The 26238-nt window shown below is 53.6% G+C and overlaps 1 protein-coding gene across 4 annotated transcripts in view; it reads right to left on the minus strand.

The window, feature by feature from the left end:
- Positions 1-25792, minus strand: part of LOC111143070 (sodium/potassium transporting ATPase interacting 1) — a 41162-nt gene extending 15370 nt beyond the window's left edge. For 3 of the 4 annotated variants that reach the window (XM_022496522.1, XM_022496521.1, XM_022496523.1), the window contains exon 1: positions 25425-25792. In XM_022496522.1, the coding sequence (XP_022352230.1) occupies positions 25425-25478 (54 nt within the window). In that variant the 5' untranslated portion in view covers positions 25479-25792. The remainder of the gene's footprint in view (positions 1-25424) is intronic. The other variant, XM_022496525.1, reaches the window with a different exon arrangement.
- Between the last annotated feature and the right edge of the window lie 446 nt (positions 25793-26238).

Raw genomic sequence — 26238 nt, forward strand, 5'->3', positions numbered from 1 at the left:
CCTTCCTACCCTCAGCACGCACACACACACAAACACATGCACACACACACACACACACACACACACACACACTCACACACACACACACACACACACACACGCTCTCTTTGTCTCTTTCAGGGTTTCTGCAAGCCTTCTGCCTCTCTCTGCCCCCACCTGAATCCTGCTGGAAAATGGACAAGGCTATCACTGTTAAGTGAAAACAAAAAGCAAAAAAAAAAACCCCCCCAAAACAAAAAACAAGCAGCAAAACAACAGGATTCCATTTATGTAAAAACAAAAACAAAAAAAACACACAAAAAGCCCAACAATAAAAATGAAAAAGACACTAAGTGTGCGTGTATAAACGCAGAGTCAAGAGCCTGGGAAACATACCACGGAGCTTCCAAGAAGTCCCCTCTGGGGAGTGGGAATGGGGACATGAGAAAACTCATACTTTCACTTAGACATACTTCCGTATATCGGAATTTTTTTACAACAAAGATCTTTCAAAAACGTTAAGAAAGGTTTTTCAATGTTGATTCATGTGAAAAAGCAGTAAAGGTTCTCAGGGGATCTGAGGTCTCCTCTGATTCGAATGTGCTGCGGAGTCCTGTCAGGCCTCTCCCCCTAGGCCTCAATGTTCCCATCTGTACAATGGGGGCCTCAGTAGCTCCAAATCACTGTCTGGGTCTGGCGGTGCTGCAGCCTGCCTATCGGAAGGGGACAAGCCACTGGGGTCCTGTGACCCCCGCTGAGGGTCTAATGGCCCCTTTGCCCCAGAAGTTGATTCTGCCAGCCCCTAGTGAGGTCTCCCCCTAGGTTCTGCCTGGATCATCACAGCCCTGCTTCCCCCTGCCTGACTACACGCCTATCTGTCACCACCTCTCCTCGGGTCCAGCCGGACAAGGGGTGAGGGCTCCCTACAGCCCTAGTGTGGCTGCCTGGAACCTGCAGGCAGGTTCCCCTTTTGCAGAGGCGGCTCACAGTGACCCCCCCCCCCCCCGCCAGGCTCCCAAGGTCACTCAAACAGGAAGTGGTTGAGCTCAGGTTTAAGTCCTTGTCTCTACACTCACCTTCCTTCCCACCCACCACGCCTCTCTCCAGAGACAGTCAGGGGCTCCGGAAGAGATAGAGCGGGCTCTCATGAGTCACCCCTTCCCGGCTCCCATGGGCAGTGCTGACATACCAGGTAACATTTATTAATCTCCTATTAGTGCCAGACACTACACTCAGTCCTTCACATCTGTTCATTCTACAAACAGCTCTCCAGAGCCTTTTGTGCGCTAAGAGAGAGAGAGAAGTCAGTGGTGAGAGTAGAGGACCCAGCTCCTGTCATCACGGGATGCCAGTCCTGCCTGTTCCCTCCTCAGGGAAGATACCAGAACATCTGCCGCAGCCCAGAGAAGAGGGAAGTAGAAGAGGAGCAAGATGAGGGGGATGTTCCTTCCCATTAGAAAACAAAACAAAATAACCTCTCGACGGGCTTCAGATTAGTAGAATCATTATTGAGCATCTACTGTATATCACCTCTCAAACTCAGGTTTCTTAGTCCTACCCTCATCACTGGATAAGGAAACTGAGGCGCCGAGGAAGTAAAGGGGCTTGCCCAAGGACACACAGGAGAGCTGAGACTGCGGCCAAGTCCTCACTCCTCCCTACCACATGGCTCTCTGAGACCTGGCTACCAAGCCAGCTTGCTTGCCCGCGCAGTTGGGAATCTCAGCCCTTGTAGCTCTGCTCAAGCCTGTTCCCTCCTCATGACAGCTTCCCCAGCCCCCCAGCCCCCAGCCTGCCATCTGTCTGTCCTTATGCCCTCCTGCTGTGGCCCAGCCCTGTACCTCAGCTGGGCCAGGGGGAGCCAGGGAGCAGCTGGCCACTCACTTGTGCGTAATTAGCCCTGGGAGACAAGCCTGGGGCTTAAGGGGGGCCCAGGACTGTCTCAGAGGGCTGGTCCAGGCCAGCCCTGGTCCCCACAGGAGGTAGCCTTTGGGGCTGGGCCTCTGTCTCCATGGCAACCCCTCCCTTCCTCCCAGCGACTGCTGACCCTTCCCAGCTGGGGGACTCCTCAGACCCCTTCTGTGCTGATCCATCCCACTACACTTCTGAGCCGGCAACACCATTAGAACAGGCCCGGCAGTGGTCTGATTAGCATACATCTACATTAATTTGCATAAACCCTGCCTAGAAGCCCAGGGTGATACCAAGGTCAGTCTGAAATCAAAGGGTCCCTCCAAGCCATCAGGCCCATCTCTTCATCCAGTCTGGTCCAAACCCACAGGTACCACGGCGGGAGGCCATGTGGGCGGGGCAGACAGGGGCCTTCAGCACTGGGAGTCTGACTCAGTCCGCTCCTCCATGGAACGGGGACAAGGATGCCTACTTCACAGCAGTGTTGAGACCACTGAAGGATCTTCCAGATTCATTTCAAGCCCTGGCCCTGTCCACCCCCTCCGACCTTTCATCTCCACTCCTGGAGCTCCCTGCTTTCTGCCTGTGGCCCAGGCCCCCCTAATAGGGCAAGAGAAGTCCACAGGAGCCCAGGAGAGTCGCCCCTTGGATCTGGGGCTACTGGGCCACCTGCCTCCCAACAGGATGTCCTGCCCGAATTTCTGGATCTGGCAGGAAGTGGATTAGAAGCTGGTGGCTACCAGCTCTGGCTTTTCACCAATGCCAGTGGATTTGGTCCCATGCTGGTTCACAGCCGGGGAGCAGGGGATGGCTGACACGGGCTCTGACCACCCCCCGCCCCAAATACCACCCGCTCCAGTGCATTTTTGGGAAAACCACCAGAGGCAGTTTCATGCAGTGAGTAGACGGCGCTCTTGGGTTTATCTCCAATCTATGAGCCTCAGTCTCCCCATCTGTAAAATGCAGATAACAGTCCCCACACTTCCTGGAAATACTGTGAAAATTCAAGGAGACGACACTTGTCAAGTGCCTGACATGCTAAGTGCTCCACAGAGGGTAACTAGTATTACTTCAATGAGGACAGTGAGGAGAAAATAAGCCGAGGCCACCTCGAGGGTCCATGAAGGGTTTGCGGAGGTGATATTTAGCTTTTGGCCTTGAACTGGCTACAATAAGGACACACGGGGGCACCTGGGTGGCTCAGTGGGTTAAAGCCACTGCCTTCGGCTCAGGTCATGATCCCAGGGTCCTGGGATCGAGCCCCGCGTCGGACTCTCTGCTCAGTGGGGAGCCTGCTTCCTCCTCTCTCTCTACCTGCCTCTCTGCCTACTTGTGATTTCTGTCAAATAAATAAATTAAAAAAAAATATCTAAAAAAAAAAAAAAATAAGGACACACGACTCGCTCTGGATGTCCCTCAGGAGGGTCCGCAGCAAACGATGGTGCCTCCACGTCTCAGGACACGACGCAGCTGCTCCAACGTTGTGGGGGGGGGGGGGGCGAAAGAGTGCCGAGCGGTTTGGTGGGAAAAGGCAGGCTGCGGGGGCCCCTTGATGTAGGATCCTATTTTTTTGTAGAAGGAAAATAAAGGGTCATCGGACTCTGGACAGTAGGATTCTTGCGGGGCGGGGGGAAGGGTCTCCGAGATTCAACCAGAGCTATTTCAGTTAAGGGTTTCACATTGAGCAGTAATACTTTTATAAGAAAAAACAAAATAAAGAAGAAATTAAGAGGGGACAAATGAGCCCACAAATGAGCGTGGGCAAAACCCCTGAGGTGCGGACAGGGTGACGAACCATCTCGGTTTGCCTGGGACTGGGGGCTTTCTTGGGGTGCAGCCCTTTAAGGGATATAACCCAAAAGTTCTGGGCAAACTGGGACAAGCAGGACATCCCAGATGTCAGGGGTAAGGACCACCTGGGGGCTTAGGAGCTGAGGGGTGAGGAGACCTAGGGCTTCATCCTACGAGCACCTAGGAGCCAGGGAAGGTTCCAGCAGAGGGACGAGGCAGCAGGGTGCTTTGGGTGTGGCACTCTCTGGCGAAGTGAGGATGGGCTGGAGGTGGGTGGTCATGTGGGGCCTGACCTCCAGGCCTTCCTGGGAAGACTAAGGACAGGGCCCAGAATTCCTCTACGTGCCCAGAGTCCTACTTTTCCAGGACTCTCCTTTTCTTGCTGATGCCCACACTACCTCCACCTACGTGCCCATGCCCAGCCTGTTGGGGTATCCCCAGTCCCATGCCCCCGATGCCGAGACCCCCCAGCAGGCTCTGGAGTGGGCAGCAAAGGCCTGGGATGAGGGAGCCCCACTTCAGACAGGGATGGATGGGAAGGCAATCCAGGTAGAGAAAATCCAGCAACAAACAGGCTCTCCCAGAAGACGCTGGCTGCAGATCGAAGGACTTTGGATAAATAAAAAGGTGATTAATCAGATTCCCCATTAAGTACAACAAACGACACCATATAATTAAGCCAAAAAACTCATGGTAGAGAGCACCTTAATGGAGTGGGCACTTGAGCAGAGAATTCAGGAGGCCTTGAGAATTGCAGGCATGTCTGTAAGGCTGGAGCTGGGATGGAAAAGACCAGAAGGCTGACACAAACACTCAGGAGTTAAATCTGCCCAGCATTCAATGGGGTCAGAGCCCAGCAGCGATCAGATCAAGCTCCAGAGTCGGGCGGACCAGGGAGGGAGTCCCAGCTCTCACTCACAAGCTGTAGGACCTGGGAAAGTCATTTCCTGGAACCTCAGTTTCCTCGTCTGTAAAATGGAAACACAACTACTGCGAATACCCACCTCCTAGGCCTGTGTGAGGATTCAGGGATGTAACAGGAGCACAGACCTTGTTGAATCCCCACTTTCCCTCTCTTGATCTTCATTTCTCATTGGCAAATAGGGGATAATAACGTCTTATTCACAGAGAAATTGGAGGATCCATTAAGACCATAGCCTTGAAAGCAATTTATATACTATAATGTGCTTTTCAAACTGTAAAGTACTGTGCCTGTATCATCATTATTGGGATAATTAAGTCCTTGGTTTCCTACCAAGGTCAGATTCCTGCTGCTTGTTCTCTGAGAAGCTGTACAGTGCGGTGCTTAAAAGTGTGGCCTAGGAGCCAGACTTTCTGGGTTTGAATCCTACCTTTATATTTATTAGCTGTGTGACCTTCAGCAGCTCACTTAACCTCTCTGTGCTTTAACTTCTCTAAGATGGGGATGATGATAGTACGTATTTCATGGGATTGTCAATAAGCCTTAAGTGAGGGAATATGTGTAAAATGCTCAGAACGCTGCCTGGCCCATAGTCACGGGTAAAGACACTTTAGTTTCAATGAATTCCTCATAGTGAAGACTCTGGGTCTGGGTCCCCTACAGGCTCAGAGGACTCAAATCCTGAAGAAGAGACCACCACTGTCCTGGTGTGCAGATCCCTTTGAGGCTAGGAAGCACTCTCCCGGACCCATCCCATCCGGGCCAGCAGTTGCCTGACCCAGCCTGGCCCCCTTCTCTACCCTGGCTCTTCTTATTCACCCACCAAACATTCACGAACTCTGACCCCACACTAGGCCTGCGCTGGCTGAACAGACCACTACTGACTTCAAGTGTCAGTTTTGCACGAGTCCAGAGAAGAGAGCAGGGACTTCCCTCCGGACCCCATCCTGGACATGCTGCCTTATGTCTGCCCATTTCACATTCTCCTCTCAACTCTTGTCATTTTCTACATTTTCCAAATGTAGAAACAGAGGCCCAGGGAGGGTGTGGAAGTGGTGGAGGCAGGATTCGTACCCAGCTGTGTGAGGGTGACAATATTCCCAAAGTGAGCTACAGATTCAATGCAATCTCTTTTGAAATTCTGACTACTTTTTTTGCACAAACAGATAAGCTGGTCCTAAAATTCATAGCAACGTTTAAGGGACCTAGAAGAGTCAAAATAATCTTGAAAAAAGAACAAAGTTGGGAGGCCTTAGCCTTCTTGATTTAAAAATTCACAGTAATGACGATAATCAAGATAGAGTGGTATTGGGGTGCCTGGGTGGCTCAGTGGGTTAAAGCCTCTGCCTTTGGCTCAGGTCATGATCCCAGGGCCCTGGGATCGAGCCCCGCATCGGGCTCTCTGCTCAGTGGGGAGCCTGCTCCCGCCCCCCCCCCCCCCCCTCCCTTTCTGCCTCCTTGTAACTTCTTTCAAATAGATAAAAAAAATCTTAAAAAAAAAAAAAAAAGAGTGGTATTGACATAACGTTAGGGAGACACATCGGTGGAATAAAATTGAGAGTCCAAAAATAAGCCCATACGTTTGACTGATCTCCAACAAGAGTGCCAAGGCCATTCTATGGAGAGAAAGCATAGTCTTTTCGACAAAGGGTGCTGGGGCACCTGGAAATCCACATGCAAAAGAATGAAGTTGGTCCCCTACCTCACACCATATGCAAAAACTTACTCAAAGTGGATCAAAGACCTAAATATAAGAGCTGAAACTATAAATCTCTTAGAAGGAACCATAGGGGTAAATCCAAGGGACCCTGGACTAGGCACCTGTTAGATACCAAAGCAAAAGCACAAGCAGCCAAAGAAAAATCAGATAAAGTGGATGTCATCAAAATCAAAACCATGTGGGTGTCTGGGTGGCTGTTGGTTAAGCCTTGAGATCAGGTCATGATCCCAGGGTCGTGGGATCAAATCCCACATCAAGCTCCCTGCTCAGCAGGGAATCTGCTTCTCTCTCTCCCTTGACCTGCCGCTCCCCATGCTTGTGGTCACTCTCTCTCAAATAAATAAAATCTTAAAAAAAAAAAAAATTCTAAATCTAAACCATTTGAACATCAAAGGACACAATCAAGAAAGTGGAAGCCAGGGGCACCTGAGTGGCTCAGTGGGTTAAAGCCTCTGCCTTCAGCTCAGGTCATGATCCCAGAGTCCTGGGATCTAGCCCAGCATTGGGCTCTCTGCTCAGCCGGGAGCCTGCTTTCCCCCGCCCCCCCAACTGCCTCTCTGCTTTCTTGTGATCTCTGTCTGTCAAATAAATCAATAAAATCTTAAAAAAGGAAGAAAGAAAGAAAGAAAGAAAGAAAGAAAGAAAGAAAGAAAGAGGAAGCCAACACACAGGATGGGAGAAAATATCTGCAAATCAAAGAAGCGATAAGAGTCTAGAGTCCAGAATATATAAAGAATTCCAACCATTCAACAAAATGATAAATAAACCAATTAAAAAATAAGCAAAGGATATGAATGGAAATTTCTCCAAAGAAGATTTTAAAAATGGCCAATAAGCCCATGGAAAAATGCTCAACATCATCAGGGAAATGTAAATTGAAACTACAATGAGATACTACTTTATATCCCTAAGGATAGCTTAAATAAAAAAGACGGGGTTGCCTGGCTGGCTCAATGGGAAGAGGGTGTGGCTCTTGATATCAGGGTCCTGAGTTTGAGACCCATGTTGGGTATAGAAATTACTTAAATAAATAAATAAACTTTTTAAAAAAAGATATCAACAAGTTTGGATGAGGATGTGAAGAAATAGAATCTTGGAGGCATTGCTGGTGGGAATGTAAAGTGGTGCAGCTCTTGTGGAAAACAAAGCTAGTTCCTCAAAAAATTAAACATAGTTCTCCTATGGCTCAGCAAATTATTCCCAGGTAGAGGGGTGCCTGGGTGGTACAGTTGGTTAAGTGTCCGACTCTTGGTTTTGGTTCAGGTTGCGACTTTGAAGTGGGATCGAGCCCCATGTTGGGCTCCAGCTCGGCATGGAGTCTATTTAAGGCTCTTGCTCTCTCTCTCTCTCCTTCTGCCCCTCCCCCTCTCTAAACTAGATAAATCTTTCAAAAAAAAATGTATTCCTAAGTAGATACACTGGAACTGAAAACAAAGTTCACATACCACTTACACAGAAAAGTTCATAGTAGGTCATTCACAGCAGTCCCAATGGAAACCACGCAAATAGTCATCAACTGATTAACAGGTAGACAAAATGTGATAGAGCCACACATGGGCTATGAAGCCATAAAAAGGGATGAAGCACAGATACAGGGTACAAGCATCAGCTTTGAAAACGTTAGGCTAGGGGGCGCCTGGCTGGCTCGGTTGGTTGAGCACAGCCTCTTACCTCAGGGTCACGAGTTCAAGCCCCACATGGGGTGGGGAGCCTACTTTAAATGAATGAACGAATGAATGATAAAAATATTATGCTAAGTGAGAGAAGCCAGTCACGAAGGACTGTATATTCTAAAACTCTCCTTCTAGGAAATGTCCAGAATTGGCTAATCCAGAGAGACAAAAAGCAGATTCATGATAGCCAAAGGCTGGTGGGAGGGGAAAATGGGGAGTGGTTTGAGGTTCCTTTCTGCAATGATGAAAACGTTCTGGAATCAGAGTGTGGTGATGGCTACAAAACAGTGTGAACACACTAAAAATACTGAACTATATACTTTTAAGATGAAATTTTTTTAAAAGATCTTTTTCTTAGAGAGAGAGCACAAGTGGAGGAAGAGGCAGAGGGAGAGGGAGAAGGGGACTCCCCACTAAGCAGGCCATTCCAGGACCCCAGGATCATGACCTGAGCTGAAGGCAGATGCTTAACTGACTGAGCCACCCAGGTGCTCCATAAGATTTTATTTAAGTAATCTCTACACCCAACATGGGGCTTGAACTCACAACCCTGAGATCAAGAGTTATGCTCTACTGACTGAGTCAGCCAGGTGCCCCCTAGGATGCTGAGTTTTAGGTTATGAGAATCATACTTTAAAAAAAAAAAAAAAAAGGAGGAAAAAACCCACACTAGCTCTTGGCCTCACGGAGTTGACATTCAGAGTAGGGTGGAGGGAGAACGGGAAAACACACACACACACACACAGCCAAATTACTGTTGTGCTAAGTGTCTGAAAGAGGGGTAACAAGAATCAAGAATGAGAGCTATGATGGTAGTGCTCAGGAAGACTTCCTGGAGGAAGTGAACTGAAGGAAGAAGGGTTAGCAAAGTAGGGAGGAGAGGGAAGAACAGGTAGAAGGGAAAGCATGTGCAAAGGTCCTGTGGTGGGAGGAAACTTGGCAAAAAGAAAGGTGCAGATAAGCCCCCTGTGGTTGAAGCATGGGGAACCAGAGGGGGCAGAAGGCCAGAGGGAAGGGCTGGAAGGGCTACTACGTGCTGTGGCCTGCTGCCAACATGGCGGAGTCAGAGGCCTGAGCAGGAGAGCAGCTTGGAGCTGGAGAGGAGGTACCAAGCCCTTCAAGCGCTCCCTTGGGTCAAGTATCATATTGGAGGAGTTAGGCACCTAGTGCAGAGGGTCAAGTGTGGGAAGGAGCTGGCAGGTCATTTCTCCTGACTGAGCCACTCTTCACGTGACCTGATGGAGGGAGGAAAAAATCCAATTCCCTGACTTATTTAGCAGTCTCCTGCACTGATGCTCCCAGGAAGAAAATAATGATGAAAACCAGCCTCACTGCTATGGCAACAGCAACCACTTCTGACTTACCCTCCAGACTAAAGGCTTGGGGGGCGGTGGCGGGGAAGCCCGCAGAGCCTCGGTGGTGGTGGTGGGCGGCAGGAGCCCCTCCCCCAGGGCTGCAGGATCCCCCTTCCCTTTCCATTACAGTCCTGGCTCAGCTCCCAGCTTCCCCACTTCTCCCAGCAGAGAATCGCGGCAGCTGCCAACATCTGGACAGCTCTTCACAGCTCAGCCTATGATTTATGCCACCACCCCCCACCGCAATGTGGGGTTATTAGTCCCACTGGACAGATGAAGACACTGAGGCTCAGAGAGCTGAGCTGTCCCGCCCTTACTCCCACCTGGCGAAGGTCCATTTACCTGCGCAGGTAACCTGCCCTGATTCGTCCATGGCACAAAGGAATCAATGAGTAGAAGAACTGTTACCCTCCCACCCCAGCCTGTCTCCTGCCTCCGCGCCTGGGAACCTATCCTCATCCTAGGGTGGGGTGCCCTGTTCTGGTCTAGCCAAAGAGGGCTGGGGTGGGGGTCATCTGGGGCTGCCTGAGCCCTAAGAAGGGTGCCCCCAAGGGGCTGGGCTGAATTGTCTCCCTTCACAATGGCTGGCTCTGAACTTGAACACTAGTGTTCACGATGGCTAATATTTCAACCCCGCTAACTCTGGGCCAGGCCCTGTGCCCAGCACTCTGCAGGAACCACGTCCCTCAGCCTCACAAGCAGAGTGAGGGATGGGCCATGGCCCCGGGGTCTATGGTGGGGGGTGTGAGGGCGCCGCCTGAGATCTTAGGGCTGGAGCAAACCCAAGTGGTCCGACCCCAGAGCCTGAGCTTTTGACAGATACCTGCAGCCCCCAGGAGACTTTCTCCCTCCCTATCCCCCACCCTCAGGCAGGCTGGGAAGATTAAAGTGGGGGTGCAGAGGAGCAGAGGGGAGGGAGCTGAGCCAACGCCTGCAATCATTTCCTGGCCCTGGGCCAGAAAGCTGCAGGCAGAACCTGTTGGAAGAAGAGGGGCTTGCTGTCTGCTGGGGTAAGGGAAGGAAAGGGAAGGGAAGTAGGGTGGGGGGAGAGCCCCTCCTGGGAACTGGGTCCTGCCTCTCTCCAGGCCTGGGGTTCACAGGGGTAAGGAAAGAGAAGAGAGTACCTAATAAGTGCCTATGCTGAGCCCAGCACCTTACAGGTGGTATTTCGAATTATCGCAGAGTGACACTAAGAGATAATATCTAACACTTATTATATGCCAAGTGTCTCTTGAATGCTTAGCATCTGATTCATTTGACCCTCACAGAGACATGGCAGGTAGAGACTGAGATCACCCACGCTCCACACGCAGGGAAAGCGAAGCGTAAAGAAGAGAAATGACAAGGTCACACGGTGGAGACAGATCTAAACGAAGTCCCTGGGCCCCAGAGTCCATGAGGAACAGACTTATTATCCTGCTAGGGCAGTGGCAGCCGTATGTTCTAAAGAAGGAGATCGAGTCCCTTTCTTGAGGTCACTGGGTTTCAGAGTGGGGGGGGGTCAAGTCCCGTTTCCTGGGAATGTCTGACTTCTCTTGTGGCACCTCCTGGACGGATGGCACTTCTGCCGCTGCTCCCCATTAGTTCCTGTCTGGAAACATCGAGAGCACGGGGAAGGGTTCTAGCCGTAGACTTGCCTACGGCTGCCAGATTGAGCTGAGAAGCCAAGTGCTTCCACCTATCTGGGGAGTTTATTTTTGTTCTGGGTATTTTTGTCTAGAATCACACACCCAACCACGATCCTTTCCAGAAGTGGTGTCAGTCTGCTTCCTAGAACAGTTCGCAAAGGGCTCCACTGCCTTCCTGGACCTCTGTGTACCCATCTATACAAGGGGTTCGAGGATTGTTCCAGGGGACCCTCCTGGCCCTCACATCCCAGGATTCTCTGCCTGGGAGTTTCCCATGAAGCCAACAGTCATGGCTCTGGGCCTTATAGGCGTGCCACCCTCCAAAAGATGGGTCATGATTTCTGTTGGTTGTGTGCTAAGTACTAAGTGCCAGGTGCTGTGCTGAGTGCTCTCCAGGGAGTCTCACACTGAGTTTGCTCAGTGGCCCTAGGAGGCCAGTACGATTATCTCTATTTACAGATGAAGAAACAAGTCAGACTGAGCAATGTGCCCGTGTTCAGACTCCTGAAGAAGAGCAAAGGTAGGGTGGCTCACCATAGCCTGGTCCATCTGGGAGGGCGAGAGCCGCCCACATATGTCAAACATTTGGCCATTGCAGGTCTGATAAACTGAGCCCCCCACCTTCCATCCCATCCCATCCAGCCTACCCCAGCCGATAGCCACTGTGCAAGTCCCAGGTTGGGCCCCCGACAGTCTCTCACTTTGGGGGGGGGGCGGTCCCTGTGTCCTTAGGGGCCTGTCTTGGGGATGACAGCTAGTGGCAGCTGGGGGACAGCAGCCTGCTCAGATGGCTCATGGGGCTGCTGACAGCAGACAGGCGGGTTCAGGCTGCAGCAGCTGGCATTGCCCAAGGCAGATCAGGCACCTGGGAGCCTCTGCCTGCACCCGGCCTCAAGTCCAGAACCTTTTCTAAGATCTGGAGGTCCTTAGGACCAAAGTGAGAGAACCAACACAGCACCATGCATCTAAATATTTAAGTTATGAACCCAGCTAACAGACCCTTAAATAAAATATGTCCTATCTTTCCACCTAGACATAACGGTCTGGAAGCCAGGCTGTGAATGTAAATTCCTCTGACCCTCTGGAGGGCTGGCCTGGAGCACAGTAGTGTCCAGGCAGCCCTGGCCCGCATTCCCACCCCGGGCTCTCTTCTGGGCCTAATACACAGGTCAGGACACCTTTGGATGTAAGTGTGGGTAACATCCACCCTCACAGTTGGCCTTTGTCCCTGAGGCCTGGAGTGCACACACCAGCCACACAGGCTGTCCTCTGAAAAAGCCCTGGCAGGTCTGTAAAGTGGGCTTGGGGCCGAGTGGATGAGGACTGGGATCTGTAGCGAGCAAACTGGCAAATCCTCACTGGAGACATGTTCCCAAAGCAGTCTTGGGCCACACAGGTGCCTGGGCCCCAGGAGGAGCCCAGGGGAATGAAGAACCAGCTTAGAAGTTAGCACCAAGAAATCCAGACCAAGGCCAGCTCACGCCTTGCTTGTAGACTGGTCGGCGCCTCTAAGAAGCCGTGTTCCTCCCACACCACCACCGAACCCCCAGCACCTAGGTCAGGGCCTGGCACAGAGAAGGCGCCAAGAAGAGCAGACGGGTTGAGTGAACGAAGCAGCTCTGTGATTATTCACCCAGGTTTTCCGTCTGCGCCCAGATGTCAATCAAGCATCACACGTTCACAGAGGGCCAGGCGGCTCCAACCCAGAGCTCCCAGTTCAGGGAGAGAGATTCGAAGCGGAAACAGGAGCAGATTCCCACAGCGTGACCCCCACCCTGACGGAAGTGGCGGGGACAGGTGTTGTCAGAGCCTGGAGGAGGACGTGTGTGTGTGTGTGTGTGTGTGTGTGTTGGGGGGCAGTGCAGGAGGACAGAGAAGCTCCAAAGAGGAAATGATGAGTGAGCTGGCCTTCAGGAGATATAGAGGGGAAAGGACGTCCAGAGGCTAGAACAGCAAATGCAAATGCAAAGGCACTGAGGCATGAGGGGTAGCTGGCGTGCTTACAGCAACATGGTCTGCGCTCCGGCACCGGAAGCTGGTGGGCCAGCCTGGGTAGTGTTGCGTCCCACTGGCTAGACCCAGTAATTCTCACCATGGCATCCCCGGACCAGCAGTTATCAGCAGCACCTTGTTGGAAACTCAGGGTTAGGTCCAGAAATGTGCATTTGGAGAATGTCACCTCCCAGTGACATGGCTGCACGTTCAAGTTTGAGATGCGCCACATTAGGACTTCTTCCCCAAGGCAATGAGGAGCCATGGACTACTGTAAACAGAGGGAAGGAGGACCAGAGCTGCACTTCACAATGGTCTCCGGGGGAGTCTGGTGAAGGGCGGGTAAAAGTCCTACGTCTGAGGGCTGGCCCCATGCGGCCCCTCACCTCCAGCTGGACAGAGCTGCCGCACGTGTCAGAAGAATAATCTATCCGCACATGTGAGGGACGGGGCCACCAGAAAGTCAAGACCCTTCCTGGGCACAGGGCCTGTTGCCAGGGTGACCACCTGTCACTAGGAGAAAGGGGACAGCACCCTACGGAGGGTCAATGAAGGGGAGCTGGTTATCATGGCAACCTCGCCGCAGGTGGGACAGGGCAATGGAAGGAGGCCTGGTTGTCCCCAACTACCCCACCCCCCTTCCCAGGAGGGAGCATCACTGACCCCACTGTCCCCCTCTTCCCGCATCTAGCTCATCATCCCCTCCTCTGTCCATTTGGGCCCCAGGTGGCCATTCCCCCCCTCCCTAGACTGAACCCACACCCTCCTTGTCACAGCCTCAGGGCTGGGGGGCTGTCTCCTTGGTTACAGCCCTGGTTCCTGGGGTATCCATGGTGATCTTCTCTCCAGAGGCCCGAGACCCGCATCTGCCAGGCCTTCACCTTCCTCTGCCAAGGCTGGTCCTGGGGGCGGGGACCCAAGTCAGCAGCGGGGGCTCCCCCGGTCTCTCTAGCTGACACTGGGTGTGGAAAGAGGAACAAGATGATTCAGTGTGTTACCTTCAACGGGGAGCTGGCTGCGGAAGGCACATTAAAGAGCTTGTGAAGCTCAGGGGAGAGCAGATCTCACCCTCAAACCCAGAAGAGCACAAAGCACGAGGAGTCTAGAGTGCGACAGGCCAATACCGCACTACCCTGGGCAGGCGCTGTGCCTCCCCGAGCCTCAGTCTCCTCACCTGTATGTCGGGGACAATGTTAGCATCTACCTCCGAGGGCGCCTGCAAGAGACTCAATGAGGAGAAGCATCGGAATCTAGTATCACAGCGCCTGGGATCTCGCTGCAGCCTGTGCTCCCAGTCCTCGGGGAGGAAGGAGGAGCCCCTAGCCCTGGCTCCTGGGTGACCTCCCTCTGCTGGTGGGACGCCTGGTGGGGAAGAGCAGTGGCTCTGGGGTCAGAAACACTCCAGACACTGACTTCTGGTATAGTTATTACTATGATCATGGGGCGGTGAACGGAGGCCCGCCTCCTCCAGGTAATTTACATTTCCTATTGTCAAGCGTAGTCTTCATTCGCTATCATCTGATGCCGGGATGTTTTCTAGAAAGCAGGAGCCATGTTGTGCTGCTCAGTTTTCGTGCAAAGCCTGGCCCAGGCCCTGGCAGGGAGCACCCGAGAAGCTCAGCACAGGAGGGACTCGGAGATCACCTGCTCTAACTTAGCACGTGAGCAGAACGAGCTTCGCCTTAATCTTACGGAGCTTGGATGCCTCCGGGGATGAGGTCCTTATTTCCTGCTGAAAGTGGGCTGGTGCCCAGGACTCCAGAGGCTGAGCTCCGTGGGGGGGGGGGGGGGCAGCGGGAGCTGAATGGGCAGCCTGCAGGAATGGGGGCTGCAGGGAACTCCGGGGCCACCCCCATGGCCGAGCAGCCCCCTTCCCCTCCCACTGAGAGTTGCTAATAGGAGTGGTTCTAATTATGCTCTAATTGCTTTCTTCCAGGCAGTTTCTCTGGAGCCAAGGAGTTCAGAGTTCATGAATAAATGAAGAGGGAGGAAGCGGGAAGGGATGTTTATTGATCCACAAATCTCTACGTGCCAGTGTCTGCCCCACAAATGCTTGGGCATGCAGCCGTGTACAGGTTTGCATACAGACACACACACACACACACACACGCATGCACGCACACTCCAGCCCCAAACCTCTCTCTCCCAAGGACCCATAGCAGGTTGAAGGAAGGTAACAAGAAGTCTCCTAGATTGGTCTGAAGTCGCAGTACCAACTCTGTCGCTAACTCACACTGTGGTCTTGGGCAGACCCTAGTCTTCCCACCTGGATGGTGCAGCAGTGAAGGTGATGTCTGACAGCCTACTCTCGGAAAATGCAGACTTTAGGGGGTCCGTGGGGGCGGCACCCAGCGAGACGGGACCCTGGACTGGGCCAGGTACACTGTTCCCCTCAGGTTGCCCTTTTCTCTAGATGCCTCATTTCCAAAGATCTGGCCAAGCAACCGGTCGTTTCCAGAAAGTGGCAGGAGGAACGCTTGTCTCTCCATGCTGGTGGGGGGCCTGGTGGGGAAGGGCGGGGCTCTGGACTCCGAAGCCTGCCCAGTTGCCCACCAGCTCTGAGGCCTGGGGCCTTGGGTGCTTCCTCTGTTAAATGGCAATGATAGGCTGCGTGTTACCAAGGTTCCCCGAGAGCATAGACCGGCCTTAGGCAAAAGCCTTGGCACAGAGTAAGCGTTTGGTGAGTGGTGTGATGTTACCAACTCTGCACAGTACAGACGACTACACAGTACAGATGGCTGCCTTCATGACAGATGAACTATGGCACGGAGAGGTCAAGCAACGTGCCCCACATCATGCATTAAGTGACAGAATTTGAACCCCAGACCGTGGGACCCCCAAGCCTCTGTGCTCCAGTCTTGGTTCTCCACTACATTTGAGTCATCTGGTTCCCAAGAGCTGGCACCTGACAGGTGACCATAATAATGTACCAAATAACAGAGAAATGTAGGGGGAAATGAGCATCAAAAACAGGTTCTGGGGGCGCCTGGGTGGCTCAGTGGTTTAAGCCTCTGCCTTCAGCTCAGGTCATGATCTCAGGGTCCTGGGATCGAGGCCCGCATCGGGCTCTCTGCTCAGCAGTGAGCCTGCTTCCTCCTCTCTCTGCCTGCCTCTCTGCCTACTTGTAATCTCTCTCTCTCTCTCTGTCAAATGAATAAATAAAATCTTTAAAAAAAACAAAACAAAAAAAAAAAAAACCAGGTTCTGTTGCCAGTGACCAGGCGGGAGTGAGCAGATGTAGGTAGAATGAGGCCAAGATTTCTTTCAAGGTCAAAGCAAAGTGCTGGGTCTGAGGGGCCCCAGGACTCGGTGCCTCTCCAGCAGCTGGGGCCAGATGGGGACAATGGGGAACCTTTGTATATGCTCATGGAAGGAGATCCTCTTACTCCTTCGTGACTCCCACTAAGAAGCCAAAGCTAGGGGGCGCCTGGGTGGCTCAGTGGGTTAAGCCGCTGCCTTCGGCTCAGGTCATGATCTCAGGGTCCTGGGATCGAGCCCCGCATTGGGCTCTCTGCTCAGCAGGGAGCCTGCTTCCTCCTCTCTCTCTGCCTGCTTGTGATCTCTCTCTGTCAAATAAATAAATAAAATATTTAAAAAAAAAAAGAAGCCAAAGCTAGGAATTCTGGCTTTTGGCATCAGGCAGAACCCACTCTGCCACTGCCTTGCTGTGTGACCTTGGGCAAGTGACTTCAGCGCCGTGAACCCCAGAGCCCTCATCTGGGTAATGGAGATGACCAGGGTCCCCCTCTAGGGCTGCGGCGAGACTGCCAGGAGAGGGCTCGTGTGAGGTCCTATACTCGAAGCCAAGAGTTGGGGGACTTGGGGTCTGACTGCCTGGATTTGCATCACGACCCTGCCACTGCCTGATGTCAGTGCTCACGGCCTCAGTTGCTGCTTCTGTGAAACGGGGATGATAGGTCTACCCCACCGGGGCAGAGCGAGGGGGAATGGGCTCCTACGGGGGAAGCAGTTACAGCAGTAGGCAGCCTGGCGGAAGTGCTCAGTAAATCTATAAGAAGGCACACATGCAGACTCCCTGCAGTCCATTTCACATATGGAGAAAGAGCCCCAGAGAAGGGCAAGGACTGGTCCAAGGTCACAGAACTAGTTCACAGCAGAGCCAGGCCCACACGGGAGCTGGCTGTATGCAGGGTCCCCTGTCCACACCTCAGTTTGCACGGATAACCCTTCAAGACGCTTCCCAGGAACTGTGCCAGCCTGCTCGGGCTTAGGGATTCGGTGGGGGGGTGGGCACTGAAGCAACCTTCTCCCGTCTTCCCCGCTGGCTCCAAGGCTGGCTCCAGCCAGCGGGGTGCGTCAGAGGGCAGGGAGGGCGACCCGCCTTCCTGCCCAGCCCTGCCAGCCCCTTCACTCTGGGGCTGGCTGCAGAGGCCTCAGAAACAATCCAGGGGCCCAGGACTGGAACACCATTTGTCAGCCCGGCATGGTGGTGGCGGGCTTGTCTCCATGGCAACAGTGCAGTGTGAAGGCATCCTGGCATCATTAGGGCGCGCGCTGAGTAGTATAAACAGAGGCTGCAGTAGATTACACGCCTATTATGAGCAGTCTCGGGCTCTGAGCACTGGTAATTATGCCTAATTGTGCATTTAATTGTGTAATTGAAAACCCACATCTCTGATTCAGGCTGGGGCTGCAGAACCTCCCCCCCCACCCCCCAAAAAAGGCTTAGGAGCCATCACTATCCTGAAAATCCCAGGGCTGCCTCCCCTTCTAGGGCAAGGTGCAACCAGAGTAGACTTGGGGTTAAAGAGCCTACAGACTCCCATGTCCCCCGCTCCCCGTGCCAGGAGCTCAGCCAGGATCTGTGATTTGGGATGGGGCAGGGAGGTGCATGCTTAAGGCAAAGGGACATGGTAGGAGCCCACAATTTCCATTATTCCTAATAGATACCATTTTATACTCTTACCATTGTCCTCTCAGGACCTAGAACCAGCATCTGGTGGTTTCAAGGGACCTGGATCATCATCAGATCCATTATACATCCAAGCGGTCATCCAACTTACATATAAATTCTCAACCACCACCAGTGACAGGGAACTCACCCTGTGACTGTCAAGTCTGCCCCTGCAGAGCCTCTGTAGATAACCTGAAAGCCACTGATGGAATTCAACAATCTCCTCTCCCGTTTCCCAGTTTGGAGAAAATGAGGCCCAAAGAAGGGCAGGGCCAGCTCACAGTTGCACAGCATCTACAATTGTGCCTGGCACTTTGTGGGTGTCTCATAAATATTTGCTAAACACAACTCTGGGTAGGGTTAGCTGGAGGCAATTCTGACTCTCTGACCCAACAGAATTGAGTCTTTCGGGAGTTCAGGACACTGAGCTACAGTGGCCTGGGGTGAGTCATGGGTCAGACACTGCTGCTCTGAAACTCTGCGGTCCGAGACTTGAGTTTACAACCAAATATGCCAACTGGGCATTTGGGATGGGGACGGTACGGACGTTCATTCAAACAGAAGACAGAGGAAAGAAGAGGGCATGGGAGTCCCAGACGCCCTGGCACCTGGGTGTAAAGCCTTGGGGAGGCCACTGGAGACAGGGGGGTCCTCCTTGGCTCAGAGCCCAAGCCTCAAATCACTGCTGCCCGCAGCAGGAGGGGCTGGCATGGCGGCCGGTCTGGTCTCCCTTGGGAAAGGACGGGACTCATTGCTGGCTTAGAGCTGGAGCGGTCCTCTTAGATGATAAGTCCAACCTCCTCCCTTTATAGAGGGGACACAGGGGGCCACAATTCCCCTCTGCTCCCCTCTGGAAGGCTCTGAGTCCAGAGCTCCCTGCATTAATTCAGGCCACCCTCGCTACAGTCCCATGAGGGGGGTGTTATGATTATTCCCATTTTACAGAAGAGAAGACTAAACAACAATAAGGCCAAGGCTGCCTAGATCTGGTAGAACTTCCGCTTCACTTATGTCTTCTACGGATTGAAAAAGGGACATGTCCCCTTTCCTACACCACAGTTTTTAGATTCATAGAACTTGTTGTTTCATTTCTGGAGCATTTAGGAGCAGGAACGTTTTGTGAGGTTTACTCAGTGTATCTTATCTCAAAGGAGCCTCCTGACAACTCCCCGAGGCAGATCAGTCTCCTGATTGAGAGAAGTGCAGGTGGAAGCCCAGAGAGGTCAAGTGTCTTGCCCCAAGGTCACCCAGCGACAAAGAGGTAAAGATGGAACTCAGACCCCAGCCTGACCCCAAAGCCCAAGTTCTTCCCTGTTGACCGCTCTGCCTCTGGTTAGCCAGCTGCTCGGAGAGGCAGAGGCCCGGAGGCCGGGTAACGCGTTCAAGCCTGCAGCCATAGTAACAGTTCTGCTAAAACCTTGGTGCACGGGGCTCACAGGCGGAAGAGTCTCGGATTCATCAGCCCTCTCCCTCTCTAGGTCAAGGCCAGAGGCCAAGGTCTCTGCAACTGGGCTCTCTTGGACCACAACCGGCTCCATCGCCTGTAGCCTGGAGCTAGCTTTAAATAAACACATTTCTAGGGCACCTGGCTGGCTCGGTCGGTAGAGCATGCAACTCTTGGGCTCAGGGTCACGAGTTCGAGCCCTACACTGGGCACAGCGATTACTTTAAAAAGGACATTAAAAAAAAAAACAAAAACCATCCCTGGTATCAACTTACTCTTCCATCGCCCATGTCCCTCTGAAGCCCGAGAAGAGAAGAGATGTCAGTGATGAAAACTGACCATCTCTGCTTGGCCCAGATTTTACAAGCCCTCTCAACTCTTTTTCCCTCGATGATTCATCCAAGACCTGGGCTGTATCTTCTGTTTCCTCGGTGACAAATCACTCTGTGCTTCAGGCCTCTGTATGCCCATCAGTAAATGGGTACAAAAACCACACCTACCTCACAGAGTTGTTAGGAGAGCTCACAGGTCTCCAGTTTCTTCCCTGGGTACCTTTCCCTCAACCTGCCTCATAGCAACTGCAACCTTGGCATGGTGAGTGGGTGAGGAGAAATGGGGGACAAGCAGCTCAGCAGGACAAGCCCTAGTGGCTGAGGAAAGGGTTGGTTTCTCCAGCTGTGTCGGGGAGCTCCCTCCTCGGGGGAGCAGTGGGGCATGGGCGGTGGAAGCCGTGGAGACCTAGGTGTGGGCTTGCATCCCCATTCTATCCCCGCCCTCCACATGGCCACAGATGACTGAGACAGTAACCAGGGAGTAGGCAGATAACGCGCCTGGCTCATCGGCGACCCCAAACAAACGGAAGTCGGAGCTGCTGTTATTAGTTCCCTCTGAACCATACACTTCCTGCATAAAGAAACTAAGACTTGAAGAGTTTATGGAAATGACCCTGACCCCTGAGTCCTCCAAACTGCCACGGGGCAGGGGCCGGGGCCGATGGCAGTGGGGAGGCCGAGGCTCAGAGAGGGGAAGGGACGTGCTGGAAGTCACAAAACAAGGCGGCAAGGTCTGTCTGAGCCCCGAGGAATTGCTCCTAACCCAGCCTCACATCTCAGAGCAGCTGCTGTTTACGGGGTGCTTATCCCCAAACCCCGCACCCGCCTACCCCTGCAACAGAGGCAAACCAGAGCCATCCCCCTCCATGGGCTCCCCTGGGGGCCCTCTTCTCCATCCACCTTGCTCTGCCCACCTCATAAGGGTCTCCAGGGCTGTTTGGCCTCAGTCTGTCCATCTGCAAAATGGGAGCTGACCACCCCAGCCGTCCAAAAGGTATGAGGAACAAAAAGGGTCAGTGGCCCAGACAACGCTGTGCTCTGTGCCATTGACTCCCAAGCCTGGCCCAAGGGCCTGAAGCACCTAGAGCAGAGCGGAGCCCCCACACCCACCCCAGGAGGCCACCAGCTTGTAGGCACAGCTGCTTCAGAGCCCAGGCCCCCGCAGGAACCCAGCTCCCTCCAGTCTCCACCATCACTACTGCTAATAACGACATCAATCAGGTTGACCATGTTTCACACCATTACTCGCAGCTCAGCAGGAAGCTACGTCTTTTCTCCCCTCACCCACCACCTTCAAGAAAGCAGAGAGCTTTCCAGAAGGGAAGAGAATGAAACCAGCATTTTTCTGAATGCCTACTATGTGCACGGCACTGGCTAACCCCTTTTTACAACTCCACTAGGTAGGGATGGCTCTTTCTCTTTGCTGGAGGAAGAGACTGGGGCCCAGAGGAGTGAATGCATGTGCCCAAGGTCACCCAGAGTGGGGACGAGAACGGCCATGGCAGTGAGGTATGACTGAGCGCTCACTGGCTCGCGGGCCCAGCCGAGTGCAATGATCCTACTGAAATATTATCAATTTCAGGAGTGTCTGGGTGGCTCAGTGAGTTAAAGCCTCTGCCTTCGGCTCAGGTCATGATCCTAGGGTCTTGGGATCGAGCCCCACATCGGGCTCTCTGCTTGGCAGGGAGCCTGCTTCCTCCTCTCTCTCTGTCTGCCACTCTACTTGTGATTTCTCTCTGTCAAATGAATAAATAAAATCTTTAAAAAAAAAAAGAAAAGAAAAGAAATATTTTCAATTTCAGATGAGGAAGCTGAGGCCAGAAGCAGGGAAGAGACCTGTCTGAGGTCATGCACGCACAAACACCAGCCGCGGACTGCTGCTGGAGGACAGGGGGCTCTCTGCTCAGGCAGTAAAGCACACATGTCCTGGATCTGTCACTGGCTAGCTTAGAGACCTCAGGCAAACGTCGTCACCTCTCTGAGCCTCAGTCTCCGCATCTGACATAGGGGAGAGCGAGAATATCCATCCCGTTGTGCAGAAGAACAACGAGGATAAAACCAGTGAAAGCTAACGTTTATCGATCGCTGAACACGTACCAGGCACTCTGCCAAATGCTTTACATATGTAAGCTCATTTGGTTAAATGAGGTAATGCATATTGAGTGCTCAGCACAGGACTCCAGGAATGGGAACGATAATGATGATGATGATGAAATTGACGAGGATTCCCTTGGGCAAATCTCCTTGGTCCATCTTCTTACAGGAAAAACAGGGTGGCCTGTAAGGTTGCAGGAAGGAGGTGAACCCGGAAAGAAGGGGAGGGTTTGGGCAAGGGAGGGAAAAGAGGAGCACCTAAAACTTAGGGAGTGAATAGCATTAAAAAGGTCAAGATGATACACCAAGTAGAACTCGGGAAAGGAAGGGACTCAGGGTGTTCTACAGAAGGGAACCAGACCGAGGCACCCTGAAACCTCCAGGCCAGCCCAGACATCATCCCACAGTCCCAGATGGGCAGGACTGGCCGGACCCCAGAAGATACAGAGCAGTAGGCCGCCCCCATTTTATAGATGGAAAAATCAAGGCTTGCAGTGGGGAAAAGGCTTGTCGGAGTTCACAGCATCCCTGTGGCAGAGCTGGACTTGAATCCAAGCCTCCTGCCTCTCAGCTCAGTGCCCAACTACCTGCTGCTTCCCACAAAGGAAGAGTACAGAGGGGTACCTAAATATGCCTGGGCCACAATTCCAGGAAAGTATCCCATGGTGTATATATTATTAACATAACAATAGTTAATAGTTATGTTATGTTAACTATAGTTTACTGAACGTTCGCTCAGTGCTTGGCACGATGCTAAGTTCATCACATGTATTTACTCCTCAAAACAACCCTAAGAATTGGCAACTGTTTATATTATCGCTAACAGATGACAAAACTGTGGCTCAGAGAGGGTAAGCCACTTGCCAAAGATCACACAGCTAGGAAGTGACAAAGCCAGTGCTCAAACGCAGGTCTGGTCTATCAAAGTCCAGAGCCCTGTCCCTACTCTTGTCCGCCTGAATGTAAAGCCCCCACTTGCTCCTCCCACCCCCCCAGGACACACTCACCCTAATCCCTCACCCACAGCAAGTCCATTCCGATTATAGAAGAGTGTCTAGAACTAGCCTATTTTACTGTAATGATCAAACCCTGTTCAAAAGAGGAAAAATGACAGTTCCCCTTCTAAAGTTTGCAGCTGAGAAACACTTAACAGCCTTTTCCTTCTCGGCCTCTTTCCACTGGATGGGAAAATAGCCTCGCTTCTCTCTCACATCATGTCAGGCTGTTGGAGCCCAGCCTTCTGGAGCACGAGAAGCCGTCAGGCAGCAGAGGCCCCTGGGGGTTAGCGTCAGCCGAAGGGACCCATTCACCGAGGCAGAACAGAGGCGAGAGAGCAATTTCCAAGTCCCTCCTCGGAGCACCCCCTCCCTGCAAATTATCTCATCTAACTCCCAAAAGTGGCCCAAAGCCACCCAGCCAAGTTGTAGGAGAATCAGAATCCCACCCAGGTCTTGCCTACTTCCGGAGCCCCTATAGGCTGGTGAACCCTTTAGTGGAAGGGCCGAGGGAGCTTTAGCTGGAGGGAGGTCTGGAGGCAGGTGAGTGGGAGGCAGGGAGGAGTAAAGACCTCCTAAGGGACCCTGATGGCTCTGTGCCAGAACTACTTATATTTTATAATGAAGAAGGCAACAGAGTAAGCTGGCCAGCTGCCTGGCTTCGAAGCCTGGCTCCTAACCATGGAACTTTGGGCAAGTTGCTTGATAGGATCATTACGAGGACTGAATAAGTTAATACATGGAAAAGGGCTTCCAAGGGCACCTAACACCTAGTAAATGCTGCCTAAAGCTAACCATTGTTTGCTGCAGCAGCAGAGAATGGGGCCGAATGCCAAATGGGCTTACCTTTGGGGTGTGGGACTGGGCTCAGAAGGAACCGTACCTTTATGTTCTGCACTGTTGGATTATTTATTGATTCATTTTTCACAATAAATGTCCGTTACTTTTTTAAGAATAAAGCAAGTCCTCCTTTAAATTTTAAAAATGAACGAGCAGGGGAAAAAAAAAAACCCTTGGAAAAGTTTCATCATTTCTTGGCATTTTGTATTCCTCAAAGTATATAAAGGAGGGTGTTTCGACTGTGAGCCAAGAGTTGCCAAATAACTGATTCATTAATTTATTTTACAAATATTAATGGACTGCCAGGCCCTGTTCCAGCTGCTGGGGATTTAGCAGGCAACAAAACAGATAATCTCTGCCCTTCTAGAGTTTCCATTCTACCTGATTTTAATTAACCCCCTCTGCAACCCTCAAGGATGAGCATTTCGCAGGCAGGCAGACTAAGGCAGCCCAGGGAAGGGACGTTCCTAGCCCTGCGTCCCGCAGCTGGGAACAGGGCTACAGTCTTCATGGCCTGGGAACAGGGCTACAGTCTTCACCACCGCCCAGGAGGGCAAGGCTGCGGATGGCAAGTTTGGGGCTGGCGTGCCTGAGAGGGGAGAAACAAGATGAACGAGGTCTGCACATCCAGGCTCAGAGTTTCCCTCTGCATTACTGTATGCACCTGTGCTGGGGAAGCGTGGGGGCAGGCAACAGTGGGGACCAGAGGGTGGAGTTGGGCATCAGGGAGGCTTAGTGCTGGGAGCTCTGCCCAAGGAGGTCCCTGTGCACCTCCCTGCCTAGAGGCTCAGCACAGCTTCAAAACCCCCTAGTTGTCAGGCCCGAGCTCTAGGATGGGCAGGAGACCCTGGCTTCTCCTGAGCCCACTCCCCAAATTCACCTGCCAGAGCTTGAATTGAAGAGCATTGGTCCCCTTCAGCCCCCAGATTCACTCCACTGACCTCCCTGAGGCAAGAACCTGAGTTCCCTAAGCTGGGATGAGGCAGAGTTTCCCCCAGATGCTCCCCTCCCTGCCAGGGCACCCCAGGATCCCCACCCCTCACCCCTGCCTGCCCAGGCGAGGTGCTGGTCCCCACCCATGACGCTGGGGAGGAACCGATGGAGAGCCCCTGGGTGCAGTGGCCACAATCAAAGCGGGGAGGGGGGTCAGCACCCAGTTTGACAGACTGGCCCAGGACCTGGCAGTTCCTTGCAACCCTCTCCAAGAGAGGTGGCTCTCCATTCCCAGGCCTGCCCAGTCAGGAGGGTGAAGGCAGGCAGAAACAGCACAAAGGAGGAGGAGGGTATGGTTCTTGGAGTCTAAGATCCCAACACACACACACGGACGAACGTGGACAAGAAATGGTTAGAGAGCTAGACACACCCCAAGGAGAAAGACGGAGACACACACAGAGGAGCAAAGACTTTGCGAGAAACACTCAACACAGGCACAGACCCCGAGGAAGGGAGAGCCGCTAGCAACCGAGGAATCTAGCGGAAAACACCCGGCAGGGACCTCAGCGTCTCCGCGGAGCAGCCCGGGACACACCCCCCGGCCCCAGCGAGCCACAGTCCCGCAGCAGGCCACTCGCACGGTGCCGGTGGGCGTGGGGGGGACCCGCGCGCAGGACGCACTCGGGGACTGGGGAGCGCCAGGCGGGGAGCGCACACAAAGAGCCAGCCCGGCCAGCAGGAGCAGGCTCCGCCCGTCCGCTCTGTGACTCCAGCTCACCCCCACCCCCCACACCCCAAGCTGGGACTGGCGGCAGACACGCACGGAGACCCACGGCCCACCCGCACGCCCGGGACCCCGCCTCGCCAAGCCCCACCCGGCCCCGGCCGCCCGGCGCTCACCAGCTGCAGGCAGCAGAAGGCGACGAGCGTGCAGCGCCCGCTGCACTTGCCCATGGCTCCGGGGGCCGCGCGGGCCGTCCGCCGCGGCGCCCCTCTAGTTCGGCGGCCGCCGCCTCCTCCGCGCCGCGCGGGCTCCACGTCCTCCCGGCTGCGCGCCCCGGGCGGCGGGGCCGGGCGCCTAGGGCCGGGCCCGGGGACGCCGGGTCCTCAGGGCGGGGGCCGGCCGCTCGCGCTCCGAGTCCATGGTCCGTCGGCCCGCGCTGGCTCTGCCGCGCCGCGCCTCCTTTGTCTGGCCGGCCGGCTGCCAGACGCGCCTCCTGCCCCGGGGCGGCTGGCGGGGAGCGCGGAGCGGGGGACGCGGGCACCGAGCGCCGCGCGGCGCAGAGCAGCACTGCCCAGCTGGGGCAGCCGCCCGGGCGCTCCGCGGCCGCGGCTTTCCGGCCCCACCACGTGGCTTCGCTGCCGCCGCCGCCGCCGCCACCAGCGGGGGGGGGGGGGGGGAGGGGCGGGGCGGCCGCGGGAGCAGAGAGGAGGGGAGAAGGGGTAGGGCAGTGGAGGAGGGAGGGAAAGGCAGGGAGTGACTGGGAAGAGCGCAGGCTTGGGGGCTGAGGGCCCTGGGTTAGACCCGGACTTCCCGGCCGGCTCCAGAGCTGTGTGACCTTGGGCATGTCACGTCTCCTCTCTGGGCCTCAGCTTTCTTAGCAAAGTGGGAATGTCAGCTTCAGAGTTGCCAAGAGGGTGGAAAGCAGTTGTGTAACTAAAACTCTTAGACCTGTGCCTGAGCTCCTGAGGGTGCTGGAGCCCTCCTCTCTCC

This window comes from Enhydra lutris, unplaced genomic scaffold (assembly GCF_002288905.1).
Source record: "Enhydra lutris kenyoni isolate GAN:26980312 unplaced genomic scaffold, ASM228890v2 scaffoldscaffold9, whole genome shotgun sequence".
Taxonomy (NCBI): Eukaryota; Metazoa; Chordata; class Mammalia; order Carnivora; family Mustelidae; genus Enhydra; species Enhydra lutris.